Here is a 15,418-nt window from a genome sequence, read left to right on the forward strand (position 1 = left end):
TGTCTTTACCCACATACATATCAATCGTGATAATTTTTGCTCTCATTACCCGTCTTCATCCCTCAGTCTATTTTTGTAATTGTTCTGCAAATTTTCGTGCTTCTTCTGGATCCGAGAATAGTCTGTTTTGTTGTCCTGGAATAAATATTTTCAATACCGCAGGATGCTTCAGTGTAAATTTATATCCTTTCTTTCATAAAATCGCTTTTGCTGTATTGAACTCTTTTCTCTTCTTTAAGAGTTCAAAGCTTATATCTGGATAAATGAAGATTTTTTGCCCTTTATACTCCAGTGGTTTGTTGCCCTCTCTTACTTTTTCCATTGTCTTCTCCAGTACCTTTTCTCTTGTAGTATATCTTAGGAATTTTACTACAATAGATCTTGGTTTTTGTTGTGGTTGTGGTTTAGGGGCCAATGCTCTATGTGCCCTTTCTATTTCCATTTCTTGCTGTAGTTCTGGACATCCTAGGGCCTTAGGGATCCATTCTTTTATAAGCTCCCTCATATTCTTGCCTTCTTCATCTTCCTTAAGGCCCACTATCTTTATGTTATTTCTTCTGTTATAATTTTCCATTATATCTATTTTTTGGGCTAGTAATTCTTGTGTCTCTTTAGTTTTTTTATTAGATTCCTCCAATTTCTTTTTTAAGTCTTCTACCTCCATTTCTGCTGCTACTGCCCGCTCTTCCATCTTGTCCATTTTTTTCCCCATTTCTGTTAAGGTCATATCCATTTTATTTATTTTCTTTTCTGTGTTGTTTATTCTTCTTCTTAAATCATTGAATTCCTGTGTTTGCCATTCTTTAAATGACTCCATGTATCCTCTAACAAGAGCAAGTATATCCTTTACCTTGCCTTTCCCTTTATCTATTTCACTGTATTCTTCCTCTTCTTCTTCCTCTAGGTTGGCCATCTGTTGTTTCTTTGCTGCCCTTTCCTCCTCTTCTTTCTTGTTTCCATTGTCTTCTGTGGTCTCTTCTTGCTGCAGGTGTTCTGCAGCTGTCGTTGCCGGCTGTGGAGATCGACTCCCCAGCTGGTCCCCCCTCCCGTCGTTGTGTTTTTTTTCATGCGCGGTTGCGCACTTTTACTCGGCTCTGTGAGCCATTGTTGTAGTTCTTTTTCTACCGACCTGAGGTAGTGGGGTCTTCTCTCCACAGCGGGCCTCTTCGGACAGGTAAGGCCTTCACCTTTTTCCTCCGTTGTCTTCTTTCCGTTGATTTTGATTTTTCTCCTTTTGTCTCCATCTTCTTTCCACCTTTATACTCACTTTTCTTTAACTTGTATTTCTGTGCCTTTGTATTTTCTCTTGTTTTTCCCGACTTTTCTGGAGAGGGCTGGAGTTCACCGTCCGGCCACTACTCCATCACGTGACTCCTCCCATGCGGGACCTTATCGAAGGCCTTTTGGAAGTCCAGGTACACCACATCCACTGGCTCTCCCCCATCTATTTTACCTGTCACCATCTCAAAGAATTCCAATAGATTTGTCAAGCACGATTTACCTTTTGTAAATCCATGTTGACTCCGTCCGATCCCTTCTCTGCTAGTCATATGGTCCGCTATTACATCCTTAATAATGGATTCCATCATTTTGCCCACTACTGATGTAAGGCTCACCGCCCTATAATTCCCCGCTTTTTCTCTACCCCCCTTTTTAAATAGTGGGGTAACATTAGCTACCCTCCAATCCATGGGTACTGATCCTGAGTCTATCGAGTTCTGGAAAATAATTCTTAAAGCATCTGCTATCTGAATCGCCACTTCCTTGAATACCCTAGGATGTAGATTATCAGGCCCTTGGGATTTATCTGCCTTCAATCCCATCAATTTCCTCAAGACCATGACCTTAGAGATACTGATTACTTTCAGTTCCTCCCTTGCATTATTCTCTATGTTTCCCAACATCCTTGGGAGGTTATTTGTATCCTCTCTTGTGAAAACAGAACTAAAGTAAGAATTTAATTGGTCTGCCATTTCCTTATTCCCCATTATATATTCCCTTGATTCCGACTGCAAAGGACCTACTCTGGATTTCATCAATCTTTTCCTCTTGACATATTTATAAAAGCTCTTGCAGTCGGTTTTTATATTTGCCGCAAGCTTAGTTTCGTAATTTATTTTTGCTCTCTTGATTAATCCCTTTGTCCTCCTTTGGTGCATGTTGAACTGCTCTCAGTCTTCGGTTGCGGTACTTTTTTTGGCCAATTGATATGCTCTCTCTTTGGACCCAATGCTGTCTCTAATTTCCCTTGTCATCCATGGTTGAGTCACATTTTTTGGTTTATTTTTATGCCAAACCGGTATAAATAATCTCTACTTAATTCAGATTATAAAATAATAGCAAAATTATTAGCATACAGATTGGCCGATTGTGTACTAAAAATAGTAAAACAAGATCAAACTGGATTTATTAAGAAAAGACAAACAGCAGATAATGTCTGTAAATTTATTAATTTAATTCATGCAGTTCAAGGAAATAAGAAGCCAACAGTGGCTGTTGCTTTAGATGCAGAAAAAGCCTTTGACAGAGTAGAATGGAATTATTTTTTTAAAGCATTACAGAGGTTCAATTTACCAGAAAAATATATTAATTGGATTAAAGCATTATATAATGGACCATTGGCAAATGTAACATTCTCTCCCATTCTCTAAAGGAAAGGTTATCTATTGTAAAAGCGATTAGTGGGTTTTGTGTCAGTAACAATTTTGGTATTTGGTAATTCATTTTTTTCCTTTCTAAGTGGATCTACTTCCATATATTAAGTAAATGATGCAATACTGGTAAGCTTTTATATTGCACCAGCTTTTCACCCCACTTATAAAGTATATGTTCTGGTATCTTCTCCCCTATTTTATCTGGTTCTACCTTAGTCCAGTGTGGTTTTTCCCTTGTCTGGTAAAAATCTGATAAATACCTTAATTGTGCTGCTCTATAATAATTTTTAAAGTTTGGTAACTGCAAAACACCTTGGTTGTACCTCTCTGTTAATTTATCTAACGCTATCCTCGTTTCTCCCCTTTCCACAAGAATTTCCTTATTATTCTCTTTAGTTCATTAAAGAATTTTTCTGTTAAGGGAATTGGTAATATTTGTATCCTTGGGAAAACATTCATTTTAATGCAGTTTACGTTCCCTATCAATGTTAGCATGTTCTAAGTCTTCCTGCAATTTCTTTATTAGTGGCTGATAATTTAGTTTGTATAGGTGGCTTAAGATATTATCTAACCTAATACCTAGGTATCGAATTGCTTGTATTTGCCATTTAAATGGTGATTCTTTTTTAAATTCTGTATAATCCGTGCTACTCATTGCCAACACTTCACTTTTATTTGCTTTGCTCTTGTACCCCAATATTTCTCCATACTCCTTCAATTTCTTATGTAATTCTTTTATTGATATTTCTGGATCTGTTAAGTATACTATGATGTCATCTGCAAATAAATTGATTTTATACTCCTCCTTTATTTTTATCCCTTTTATTTTATTTCCTGTTCTTATCAGTTCTGGCAATGGTTCTATTGCTAAAGCGAACAATGAGGGGGATAATGGACACCCTTGTCTAGTTGACCTACTTAATTTAAATTGGTTTGATACATTAATTAAATTAATGGTCACCAAATTATAGGAAAGATATAAACAAAATAGAGAGAGTACAGAGAAGGTTCACAGGAATGTTGACAGGATTTCAAGGTTTGAGTTACAGGGAAAGGTTGTGCAGACTAGGGCTTTTTTCTCTGGAGCGTAGAAGATTGAGGGGGGACTTGATAGAGGTGTTTAAGATTTTAAAAGGGACAGACAGAGTAAATGAGGATAGGCTTTTTCAATTAAGAGTGGGGGAGATTCAAACTAGAGGGCATGGTTTAAGATTGAAGGGGGAAAATTATAAAGGGAACATGAGGGGAAATTTCTTTACGCAAAGGGTGGTAGGGATGTGGAATGAGCTTCCGGCAGACGTGGTTGAGGTGGGATCATTGGTTACATTTAAGGAAAGACTGGATCGTTACATGGAGAGGAGAGGACTGGAGGGGTATGGACCGGGTGCTGGTCAGTGGGACTAGGAGGGTGAGAATTGTTACGGCATGGTCTAGTAGGGCCGAACTGGCCTGTTCTGTGCTGTAAGTGGTTATATGGTTATATCCATAGAAAATTGTTTTTGGGAAATATTTTATTAACATTTGAACAGTTGAAGTACAAATATGGAATAACTCATGTTTGCATATCATCAACTGAAAGCTTATTTAAAGGATAAATTGGGAAACAGACTGAGATTACCAGAAAGAAGCAGCTTTGAATATGTGATTACAGAAACAATGATAATTAAAAGATTTATAATGAACATGTACATTAAGCTGCAAGATAAGGAAAATGATGAAATAAGCTATAAACCCAAACAAAAGTGGGAAAAGTGATTTAAACGTAAAGATCAAAAATGAAACATGGGAAAAGTAATGTCTAGAACTATGAAGAATATAATAAATACAAGGTTACGTATGATACAGTATAATTGGTTACACAGGTTATATATCACGCCCCAAAAGTTAAAAAAAATGGGATCCAACATTATCAGACAGATGTTTTCGCTGTCAGAAGGAAATGGGAACAACAGTACATGCAATTTGGGCATGTGAGAAAGTGAAAATGTTTTGGGAAGATCTAAATCAGATATTAAATAAAATCACAAAAAATATCATATCAAAAAATCCAGAGATCTTTCTTCTAAGTAATATAAGAAGTAAGGAATTAGGCCTCAAATTGGATAAAGTGAAAAAAAGATTCATTATGGTCGCCTTAGCGATAGCAAAAAAATGTATAATGTCAACTTGGAAAATAAAAGAGAGCCTGAGAATACAGCAATGGTACATGGAAATGAATAAATGTATTCCATTGGAAAAAATAACATATAATTTAAAAAATAAAGTCACATTATTTGAATAAATTTGGGAACCATACATGGAACACAACAGAGAGGGCTTGCCTCGGACCTCCACCCCCTAAAATGATAAGAAGACAAAACTACTTGACCCAGTGTGTAAAAGCAGATGACGCATTTTTCTTGTTTATTCTTCATTGTGTGATGAGATTGTTTAATGGTTTTATTGTATTGTATATGTTGAATATTTATTGGTTTTGGTGGGTGGGAAGGGGGGAGGGAGGGTAGGGGGGAAAAAAAGGGAGAAAATGCCATTGTTTAATGAGAAACATTTGTATATATTTTGGATGAAATGGTTCACAGTGTGAAAAATAAAAAAATATATAAAAAATCGGTGGTTTCCACTGGTAGATGAGACTAGAACTGGATGACAACTTCAAGATTCAGGAGGGTAGATTTAGGACAAAGGTGAGGGGGAACTTCCTTCTCCCAGAGAGTGATGCATCTGTGGATGTCTCTGCCCAAGGAAGCGGCAGGGGCTGCCTCATTAAATATATTTCAGACAGGAATAGATTTGGCATAGTAAGAGAACTGAGGGTTATCATGGAAAATGCAGTGAGGTGGAGCTGAGTCATGACCAGATCTGCCACAATGTTATGGAATGACAGAGCAGGCTCAATGGGCTAGATGGCCGACTCTGAACTTTCTCATTTGGATCTATTGTAAATAATGGCTTTTGATTTCAGAATCAGATTTATTGTCAAGGTACATACATCACATCACATACATCCTGAGATTCTTTATCCTGAGGGCACAGCAGAATTACCAAAAAATAAACTGTACACAGCGTAAATGAGTAAACATGTAAACAGATAATGAATGTAAACAAACTGACTGTGCAATACAGAGAGAATAAAAGAAAATCAATAAAATGCACAAGTAAGAGTCCTTAAATGAGTCTCTGATTGAGTTTGTCATTGAGGGTCTGAATCAGAATCAGAATCTGGTTTATTGCCATGAACATGTGTCACGAAATTGTTGTTTTGCCACAGCAGTATTGTGTACTACAGGTGCAAAATTTCTATAAAGTATGATTTTGTAAATACAAGATTTTAAACAATAATGCAAAAAAGAGACAAAGTGAAGTAGTGTCTGTGTTCAAAAATCTGATGGCGGAGGGGAAGAAGGTGTTTTTATGTCATTGGGTGTTCGTCTTCTAACTCCTGTACCTCTTTCCTGATGGTAGCAGTGAGAGGACATGGCCTGGAGGGTGAGGGTCCTTCCTTCTGCCAGCCATCTTCCCCAAACCATCCTCTTTTAGCAAGTGGTACATTTGTTACAACTGTGCAGGACGTCGGTGAGACTGCACCTGGATTTCTGGTCACCCAGCTCTTGGAAGAACCTCAATCAGCTGGGAAAGGTGCAGAAGAGATTCATGAGAATGTTACTGAGACTGGAGGGCTTGAACTATAAGGACAGACTGGATTGACTGAGACTTTTCTCCCTGGAGCAAAGCAGGCCGAGGGCTGACCGAATATACTTTTATATCATGAAGGGCATCTATCGTCTTTTTCCCAGGAAAGAGCATAAGTTAAGATGAGAGGAGAAAGATTTAAAGATGTCCTGAGGTGTAACTTTTCTCACAGAGGGTAGTGGACATGTGGAATAAGCTGCCAGAAAAATCTATTGAGGTGGGGTGATTCCAATGTTTAAAAGACATTTAGACAGGTAAGTGGAGGAAAAAAAGTTTAGAAGAATATGGGTCAAATGTTAGCAAATGGCACTAGTTCAGGTTGACACCTTGGTAGGCACAGACAAGTTTGTCTGAAAGGCCTGTTTCCTTGCTCGATGACTCTATGGTCTGGTTATTGTCACAAGGTCTTGTAGGAACCAAAATGGTGGCATGGCTGAAGCTGACACAATGGCAGCGCTGCTGGTGGTGTGGAGTCGGGCAAAATGAGGAGCAGAGACACAGTGGTGGTCTGCAGGGTCCGACTGCCCAGTTCTGATGCTAACAACTCTGTACAGGCTTTGCCTGATAGAGGAGTGGACGGTGTTTTATTTAAAATCCTGCGACTGCGGGATCGCCCGTGCTCAGCACTGGCTACAAGGGGTCATAGACTCCAGGGTAGTAGTGGACTGGTTCAGGGCACTAAAAAGGGGGAAAACACCCTCACCCCTCCCCCAATGAAAAGAAGGAGCAGAGGAGATGACCCTCGGACTGTGACCATGACGGCGGAACAGCAAGGGGCTCTGTGGCTGAAGAACACACGCAGGCAGTGAATTGTCGGCAACTTATGGGCAAGGAACCCACACAGACTGCAAGCAATGAGGTAAAAGGACTCACACCAGGCTGCAGGCTGTGGACAGTGGCTCATGAGAACCAGGTATTGGAGCTAGGATTCGAGAGGGTGCTGAGGAAAAGAGGGGTTCCCGAAGGGTCTCGGCCACTGAAGGCTTCTTGATCGTGTTGGAGTTTTAGATCTGGAGATTGGATGGCCAAAGGATCGAACCGGAGTCTGTGTGGCTGCAGAGGCTGCAGGAGCACTGGAGGTAAATCTACAGACACTCGGTAACTCTGAGGGGACTCTCTTTTGCTTCTTTTTCTTTGAATATAAAGTGCACTGGGCATTGCTAATGGTGAATATTTACCTGTCTCATGGCAGACTTTGTATAATATTACATTTCTGTTTTGAGTATCAGATCTGTTCTAATATTGTGTACCCAGGAGCTCTGCTGTACGTTCAAGGTTTGATGCATTGATAATTACCTCGATTTCATCCTTTACCACAAGCTTCATTGAAGCCAAGGTGTACTACACAATTACCTGTTTGCTTTGCATAATGTTATACAGCACAGAAACAGTCCTATCACATTCATGCTGACCCTTTTGTCCACTAACTCATCCCATTTCCCCCATTTGGACCATGTCCTTCCATGGCCTCTTGAACTGCACATTGAGCTTAAGGAATGTCCTGACACTTGCACCAAAGTCAGACCCAATCTGGGCTGCATCTGGTCTGACGTGAACGTACATGTGGCACCCCACTTTGCTGTCTCTGACTCTATCGTCATCCCTTTTCCAAATGTGAGTGGCATTCCTTCAATTTTTATTATTTTTTAAAATTTAGACATACAGCCCGGTTACAGGCCCTTCCAACCATGAGTCCGTGTAGCCCAATTACACCCATCAAGCTACACCCCTGGTTTCAAGTTGTCAAGTCTCTTTTATTTATCATTCATACTATGCTCGCATTGTAAAGACGAGATAGCGTTTCTCCAGGACCATGGAGCAGATTTACATAAATATAAGAATAGAAGTTAAACACATTGAAATGTTAAGATGAATACAGTAAAGGTCCATGGTTCACTATCCATAAATGTTCTGGGAATTCAGGGGCCTGATGGCTTGGGGGAAAAGACCGTTCCCCAGTCTGGAAGTAAGGGCCCGAGTGCTTTGGTACCTCCTACCATATGGCAGAAGGGAGAACAGTTTACGTGAGGGGTGTGTGGAGTCCTTCACAATGTTTATTGCCTTTTGCCTGCATCAAGTGTTGTAGACACTCTTCACGGTAGGAAGAGAGCTCCCAATGATCATTTCCGCTGACTTCACTATCCTCTGCAGGGTCTTGAGGTCCAAAGAGGTACAGCTTCCAAACCAGGCAGTGATACAGTTGCACAGGATGTTCTAGATACCTCTTCTGTAGAATGTAGTGAGGATGGAGAGTGTTTCAAAGGGTGGGAGGAAACTGGAGCCACCGGGGATAAACCCATGTAGACACGGGAAGAACAGACAAACAGACAGCATGGGGTTCAAACCCTGGTCCCAATCGCTGGCGCTGTTACAGCATTGTGCTCACCGCTACGCCAACTGTGCCGCTGAAAATGGTACTCTCGTCCTGCCTGAGCTATCTGTCAGTCTTTTCCCATTGTATTTGTCCTGCTTTTCGAGTTTACCACGATAATGGGTAGCTGTTTCCTTGTTCCTCTTGTTGAACTGTACATTCCGTTTCTCTGCAGCATCTCATCAGTATGTCAATGCATTACATCAATGGCATCAAGCTGAACTTGACCAATAATTGAATAGTTTGTTGTAGTTTCAATCCTTATGGTGTTAATCAACACCTTTCTTCAGAACCTTAACTGTTCACTATGTGTTGTTCATCTTATTGATACTGTTCAATCTCAGTTCTTCAATGTCTGATTAATTGTTGAATGTTCAATTCTGTTGTTTTGATTTGCCACTGAAATTAATTTTGTTGCTTGCCTGAAACCAGTGATTCTCAAACTTTTTTTTCCACTCTTTTTTCCGCTCATATACCACCTTAAATAATTCCTTACTAACTTCGGAACATCTATGGCATGGATGCTGTGTGGTTAGTAAGGGATTACTTAAGGTGATATGTAAGTGGAAAGGAAAAGGTTGAGAACCACTGCTCACGACCTTAGACCTGTGAGCAATTGCAACAGGACATTTGCGGTTAGTGCAACACCATTATGGTGCTAGTGACCAGGACGGGGGGTCGAATCCCACGTTGTCTGTAAGGAGTTTGTACATTCTCTCCATGGCTGTATGGGTTTTCCTTTGGGGCTCTGGATTCCTCCCACCATTTGAAACGTACGGGGGTTGTAGGCTAATTAAGTGTAATTGGGCGGCACTGACTCGTGGGCCAAAAGGGCCTGTTAACTCTCCTGTGTGTCTAGAATTTAAAAATTAAAACATTTAAATGTAAAATTTCTTTTGCAAACCAAATCCCTTAGATGTTCTAAACTGGTGCTAATGGGTGCACGATGGTCACTGCCAGGCAGATATTAAAAAATGGCTACGCTGCTGGAGTTGCTGGAACAGCAGTGGTGCTGCTAGTGTGGACCTGTGGAGGGCAGGGAGCAGAGTCAGCGCTCCCCCGTGGGCTCCAACCACCTAGTCAGACCTGCTGTGAACTCTGTACAGCCTTTAATCAGCCTGTTAAAGGAGCCAAAGGTGGTTTATCTTAAAATCCTGCAAACGTAGGGTCTGGGTCCAAGATGGTGGCGCCTATGTACGGCAGCAGCCACGGAGGGTGGCAGACTCCGGGGAAGCAGAGGACTGATGCAGGGCACCAGAAAACAGGGAGACCAGCCCCCATTTGAGAAGGAGAAGCAGAGGAGACGTCCCACAGGATGGCGATAATGGCAGCAGACCAGTGAGAGGCTCTGCGGCTGGAGAACACACAGGCGGCGGGCTGCTGGAGACTGGCTGATGGGGGCACCAAGTATCAGAATAGGGATGAGAGAGGGTGCCGAGGGCGCTGAAGGCTTCCTGATCGTGTCAGAGGTTTGGTTCTGGAGCTCAGGTTGCCGACCAGGAGTTTATGTGGTTCCGGGGGCTGCGGGAGAGTTGGAGATGAATCCACTGATACTCGGTGTCTGAAGGGTCTCTCTTTTGCTTCGCTTTCTCTGACTGTAAGGGGCGCCGGGCTATTTCTGCTATTGGCGAATCTTTGCCTGCCTTACAGCTGACTAAAGGAAATTTGTGTCATACAGGAATTATATGACAATAAAAGCATCTTGAATCTTAATAAAATCTTAATAAAATCACACATTACAAGTGTTATGACACACAAATAAGAAGGGAGGAGCTGAGGTGGATGTAGGGTCTCCAGAGAATGAGAGATCAATTAATAATAGGAGATAGGTTGAAGAAACAGTTTACAGTGGTCTTCTCTATAGAAGACATTGCTGATGTGCTTACTATCACAGACAGGCTAATTTAGAAATATCATGGTTTGCTGGAAGGAGGATCATTAGGAGTATTTGTAGAGAAATATCAGATAGGTTGGAGAAATGCTGCAGAGGAAAGGTTGGGGCTGGCATAGATCAGTCATGGGGACATTAAACAGCAGGGCAGGCTTGAAGGGATGACCTACTCCCACTCTTGTGTTGCGTTCAATGACCATGGCTGGTCTCACTGGTTCAAAGCTCAGATTTATTGTCAGAGTACATACACGCAGCAAAATCATAGAGGACCCCTTTCACCTCGGATCTTTCAGCTGCTCCTGCCATTGGGGAAGAGATACAGGAGGATCAGAGCCAGCACCACCAGGATGAGGAACAACTTCTTCCCACGGGCATTTGAACAAAACAATATTTATTTACTTATTTGTATCAATGAAATACTTGTCCTGTCTGTGTACTGTTTGTCTGTATGTGTGTTATGTCTGGTCGTGTGTCTGTGTATTTTGCATCGAGGACTGGAGAATGCTGTTTCATCAGCTTGTACTTGTACAATCGAGTGACGATAAACTTGATTTGACACCACATACAACCTTGAGATTCTTTTTTCCTGTGGGCCAGGCAGAGTTTCTACTTAACAGTAGAGGCAAAAGATGTACTGAAGAAAAGATGGACGTACAAAGAGAGAAATGTAAACAAAGAAAGAAGTGCAAACAAACTGACTGTGTAACACTGAGAGTAAATATTCAGTAATAAATAATGTGTAAAGTCCCTAGACGGGACTTTGATTGAGTTTTGTTGTTGAGGAATTTGATGGTGGTGATGGTGCACTTCGTCCTTGGTCTTGCAGCTTTGGAGCTTGTTTTAGCATGCAGCACACAGACTCCTGCAACAATGGTACTTGGTAAAGACCAGTGGTTCTCAACCCTCTTTTTCCCCAATCACATACCACCTGAAGTATCCCATTCGAATCACAGAGCATCTACACCAGGGGTGGGCAACCTATGGCCAAATTTATCTGGCCCACAGGTCTCCAGATCGGCCCAAAATCTAAATTTATCTGTACAGCGCTGTAACCAACCCCACCTTGTTCCGATGCTGCTGCCACCCCCCCCCCCCCCCATCCTGGATCTGACGCTGCCACCCCCCACCTCTGGTCCACTGCTGCTGCTGCCACCCCCACTGGTCCGATGCCTCTGCCAACCTCCCCCACCCCAGATCTGCCACCACCGCTAACCCCCTCAGTCCTCAGTTGGAATGGTGTGGGGGCCGCATCCCCCACACCATTCCAACTGCCACCACCCCCCCCAGGTCTGCTGCCACCCACCCGGTCTGCTTGCCGCTCCCACCTCCACCGGTTGGACACCTCTGTCAACCTCCCCCACCCTATTTCAAAGCTGTCGCAACCCCTCCCCAGTCCCCAGGTCCGCCACCACCCGTCCCCAGTCTCACGTTGCTGCCGACTCCGCCCCAGGGTCCGCCACCGCTACCAACCCCCACCCATTGGTCAGATGCCATAGCCAATCCACCCCTTCACAGTCCAATACCATGGACACCCTCCCCTGTCTGACACCACCTAAGAATCAGCTCAGCCCACCATTCAACCCCTGCTCACCATCTGGCTGACGCATGGTAAAAGTTTGCTCCCTGACCTATACCATCCTATGCCACAGAGGCTCTTGGTTAATAAGGGATTTCTTAAGGTGGTATGTGATTGGAAAGAATTGGGTTGAGAACCACTGGCATAGACGATTCTCCACCATCCTTGGGTGCCTCTCCTGCTAACAGACCGATTTGGCATGGAAATCTGAATGTCTTTAAATTTTTAATTTAGAGATACAGCGCAGTAACAGGTCTTTTCATGAGCCCGTGGCACTCAAACACCTTAATTAACCTACAACCCCTGTACGTTTTGAATGGTGAGAGGAAACTGGAGCACTCAGGGAAAACCTACGAGATGTGGGAGAACGTACAAACTCCTTACAGACAGGCATGGCATTCGAAATCTGGTCCCAGTCGCTGGCACTGAAATAGTGTTGCTCTAACCACCACGCCAACCGTGGCCCTAACAATTTTGACTGCCAAAAAATGAACTGCTGAGAGAACGCTGCTGAAACCCCTGGCCCAGAATTCCAGAAACCAACTTCTTACAATGTGTTTGTATTCGATGAGAATAAGAGACAAATGATGGTTTGGGCACATGAGAGATGTCAGTCCCAGTGGGTTCTTGCTCCCACTTCCTGGGTAGGGTGCTGGTTGTTCAGTGTGCATTCAGTGGACACTGTGTGAATGCCTGCTGACTTGATGTCTTCAACAGAAGGTGGCCAGACTCGAGGAGGAGATCAACAAGGTGAATGATCAGCTGGAGAGCCGCAGCAAACTCTACCATGAGGCGGTGGAGCGAGCTCACAGGGCAGAAGTGAGGCTGAGTGATTGTGAAGAGGCCATTGGGCACCTGGAAGGGCAGCTCGCTGCCGAGGACCTCATAAAAGGCAGACGTCAGTTTGAAAGGCAGAGAGTGAGTAAATGCGGCAGTCCCTCAGTGCTGCTCCTTTGTTAACTTTCTATCTATCGACTTAACTACTTTCCTACTTACCTACCATCCTATTTACCTACCTACCTACCTATCTATTTATTGTTTTGCCATTTTGGTGGTAAATCAATACCACCCCTTTATTGTTCTTAATCCAAAAGTTACAGGTACTGCATTCGACTACAATTCAGGCAATTTACATAAAACATACGTTTCAAACTGAAACATGATGATCTCCATTGATACCGTCAAACCCTTGGTGGGGGGGAGGGGGGGTCAACCGTTCCCAGAGTCCCTCTGAACTGCCTGTGAGCACTGAGTGCTCCTTCCCCAGGTGTCCTCAGAAGAGGAGCAGGCAGTCAGCCCGAGCTGAACCCTCGACTGCCCACTGCCTGGACCCATGGATGGCCATTTTGGCTGACCCCAGTATCAGACTGACAAGGACAACCCTCGACGGACCCTCCCTCCTCCGTACTGGGTGCCCAAACTGGAACTTGAGGAGCCATCCCTTCAAGCCCATGAGCAGGGGCTGTGTCCTCACACACTCCATATCTCCGTGAAACATGGTCCCAGCCAAGCTGCTGAAGTGACAGATGGCTGGTGAGCCCATGAATCGACTTGACTTGTGACTAGACCCACTACCTTTGCATTTTGTAGGCAGAGCATGGATTTCCCCTCTGTTTTCACACGCTGTAATGGCCGGGGTGCCTTCCCTCCCCACTATTGCCTTTATGCATTTTCAAACTGTGATAGTTGGGGACAAGTATCACGACCACATTCCAATGATGCGAAAAAATTCCTGGCTATAGGAGTCGTTGAAGTTGCCAGCCCAGCACGACTCCTGTAGGGCCCAAGTCTTTCAGAAAACGGGTCTGGGATATATGTGAAAAACAAACTAGACCACCGATTAAAACAATATAGTCCACAACAGGAGAGGGAAAGTCTCATGTTGATTAAAGGTCATGCTAACTCAGTCCTCATTGGGGCACACCATCCTGTATTCCCCCTGTCAATACGAGAGTCTGAGATGTGAGTCCTTTAAATGGACGATGAGGTAACAGAGTGATGAACGGAAATCCCCGGATGCTTCATGAACTGGCAAAGCGCCAAAGCCTCCTGAACTCAAAGGTGAGGCCAAGACTCCCAGACCTTCAAGATGGTGTCGAAAAGTCATTGACAATCAACCGCCGAGCTAATCAACGATGAATTAGTGGTGGAGTAACTGATATTAAACTTTCAATGAGCAAGTTAGATGAAAGATAATATTTTTGCAGTGGAGGAAATCCAATCTGACAAGCTGCTCGTTAATTGCTCGAACTGCATAGTTGAAGACAGCAGAGCTTTCCTCACGAGCAGCAGTTTCTTCTGAACACAAAGTCTGCCCGAGTGCTCCCACACCACATACTCAAACCTCCTTTCGATTCAAATCCCAATTTTTCTCCATCTTCCTGGCACCTTCCATCAGTGCTGCACCTATGACAGTGCAGTGCTCCCTCAGGATGTAAGGTCCGAATAATGTTGAGGTCAATGCAGAAGGTCACCATGAACCTAAAGCAAGGTCACAGCCAACTGCCTCATTGGCTCCTTGGCGTTTATTGGTCAGAGATCTTTCTGTCCCCTGGGGCTTATGCCTACTCTTTGGTGCAGGGTGGATGGGTCTGAGGGACTGTGGCACTTTGCAGTGATCTGTTAATTGGGTACCTACAGGATCAGAAAGGTTGAAGTTCTGCTAGAGGGCTAGCATCAGCATGATGGGCCGACTGTCCTCCCTTATCGCTTTGCTTGTGCAGTCAGAGTTGGGCAAGGCTGCTACTGCAGGGTGAGATTTGATGTCTCCTTAATGCTTCATGAATCTGATCAAAAAATGTCCTCTTTTCACCTCTGTTGTTTCCATTTCCCTGAGATGGATTCAAGAAATATTAATTTGAAATCCATTTTTAAAATTAGCTTATCTTCTGCTCTTATGCACTTTAATTTGCTTCCAGTGTAAATAAGTCAAAAAGGGTGTTGTTATGTAACAAGTTGCTGCATTAAAGATATTTTAAAGGACAAGGTAGAAGTGATCGCAGGATCTTTCAGCCAGATTGATCTTGCCTTCTCTCTAGCTGTACTTCCTCAGGTTTGCTGTCCCCACATCTCTCATTCCTTTTTCTGCCCACAAATCTATCTGTTTAGCATGAACTCAAAGACTGTCCTCCAGGACAGAGTTCCAAGGATTCATCGTCCTCTGAGTGAAGAAATCTCTCCTATAGTCCATAAGGCCATAAGACATAGGAGTAGTAATAGGCCATTCAGCCCATCGA

General features: G+C 43.2%; 1 protein-coding gene across 4 annotated transcripts in view; it reads left to right on the forward strand.

Moving 5' to 3' along the window:
- LOC138753170 (coiled-coil domain-containing protein 170-like) overlaps positions 1-15,418 on the forward strand; it is a 144,545-nt gene that overhangs the window by 105,588 nt on the left and 23,539 nt on the right. For all 4 annotated transcript variants that reach the window (XM_069915788.1, XM_069915787.1, XM_069915786.1 and 1 more), the window contains exon 8: positions 12,900-13,100. In XM_069915788.1, the coding sequence (XP_069771889.1) occupies positions 12,900-13,100 (201 nt within the window). The remainder of the gene's footprint in view (positions 1-12,899; positions 13,101-15,418) is intronic.

Source organism: Narcine bancroftii, chromosome 2 (genome assembly GCF_036971445.1).
Source record: "Narcine bancroftii isolate sNarBan1 chromosome 2, sNarBan1.hap1, whole genome shotgun sequence".
In the NCBI taxonomy this organism is placed as follows: Eukaryota; Metazoa; Chordata; class Chondrichthyes; order Torpediniformes; family Narcinidae; genus Narcine; species Narcine bancroftii.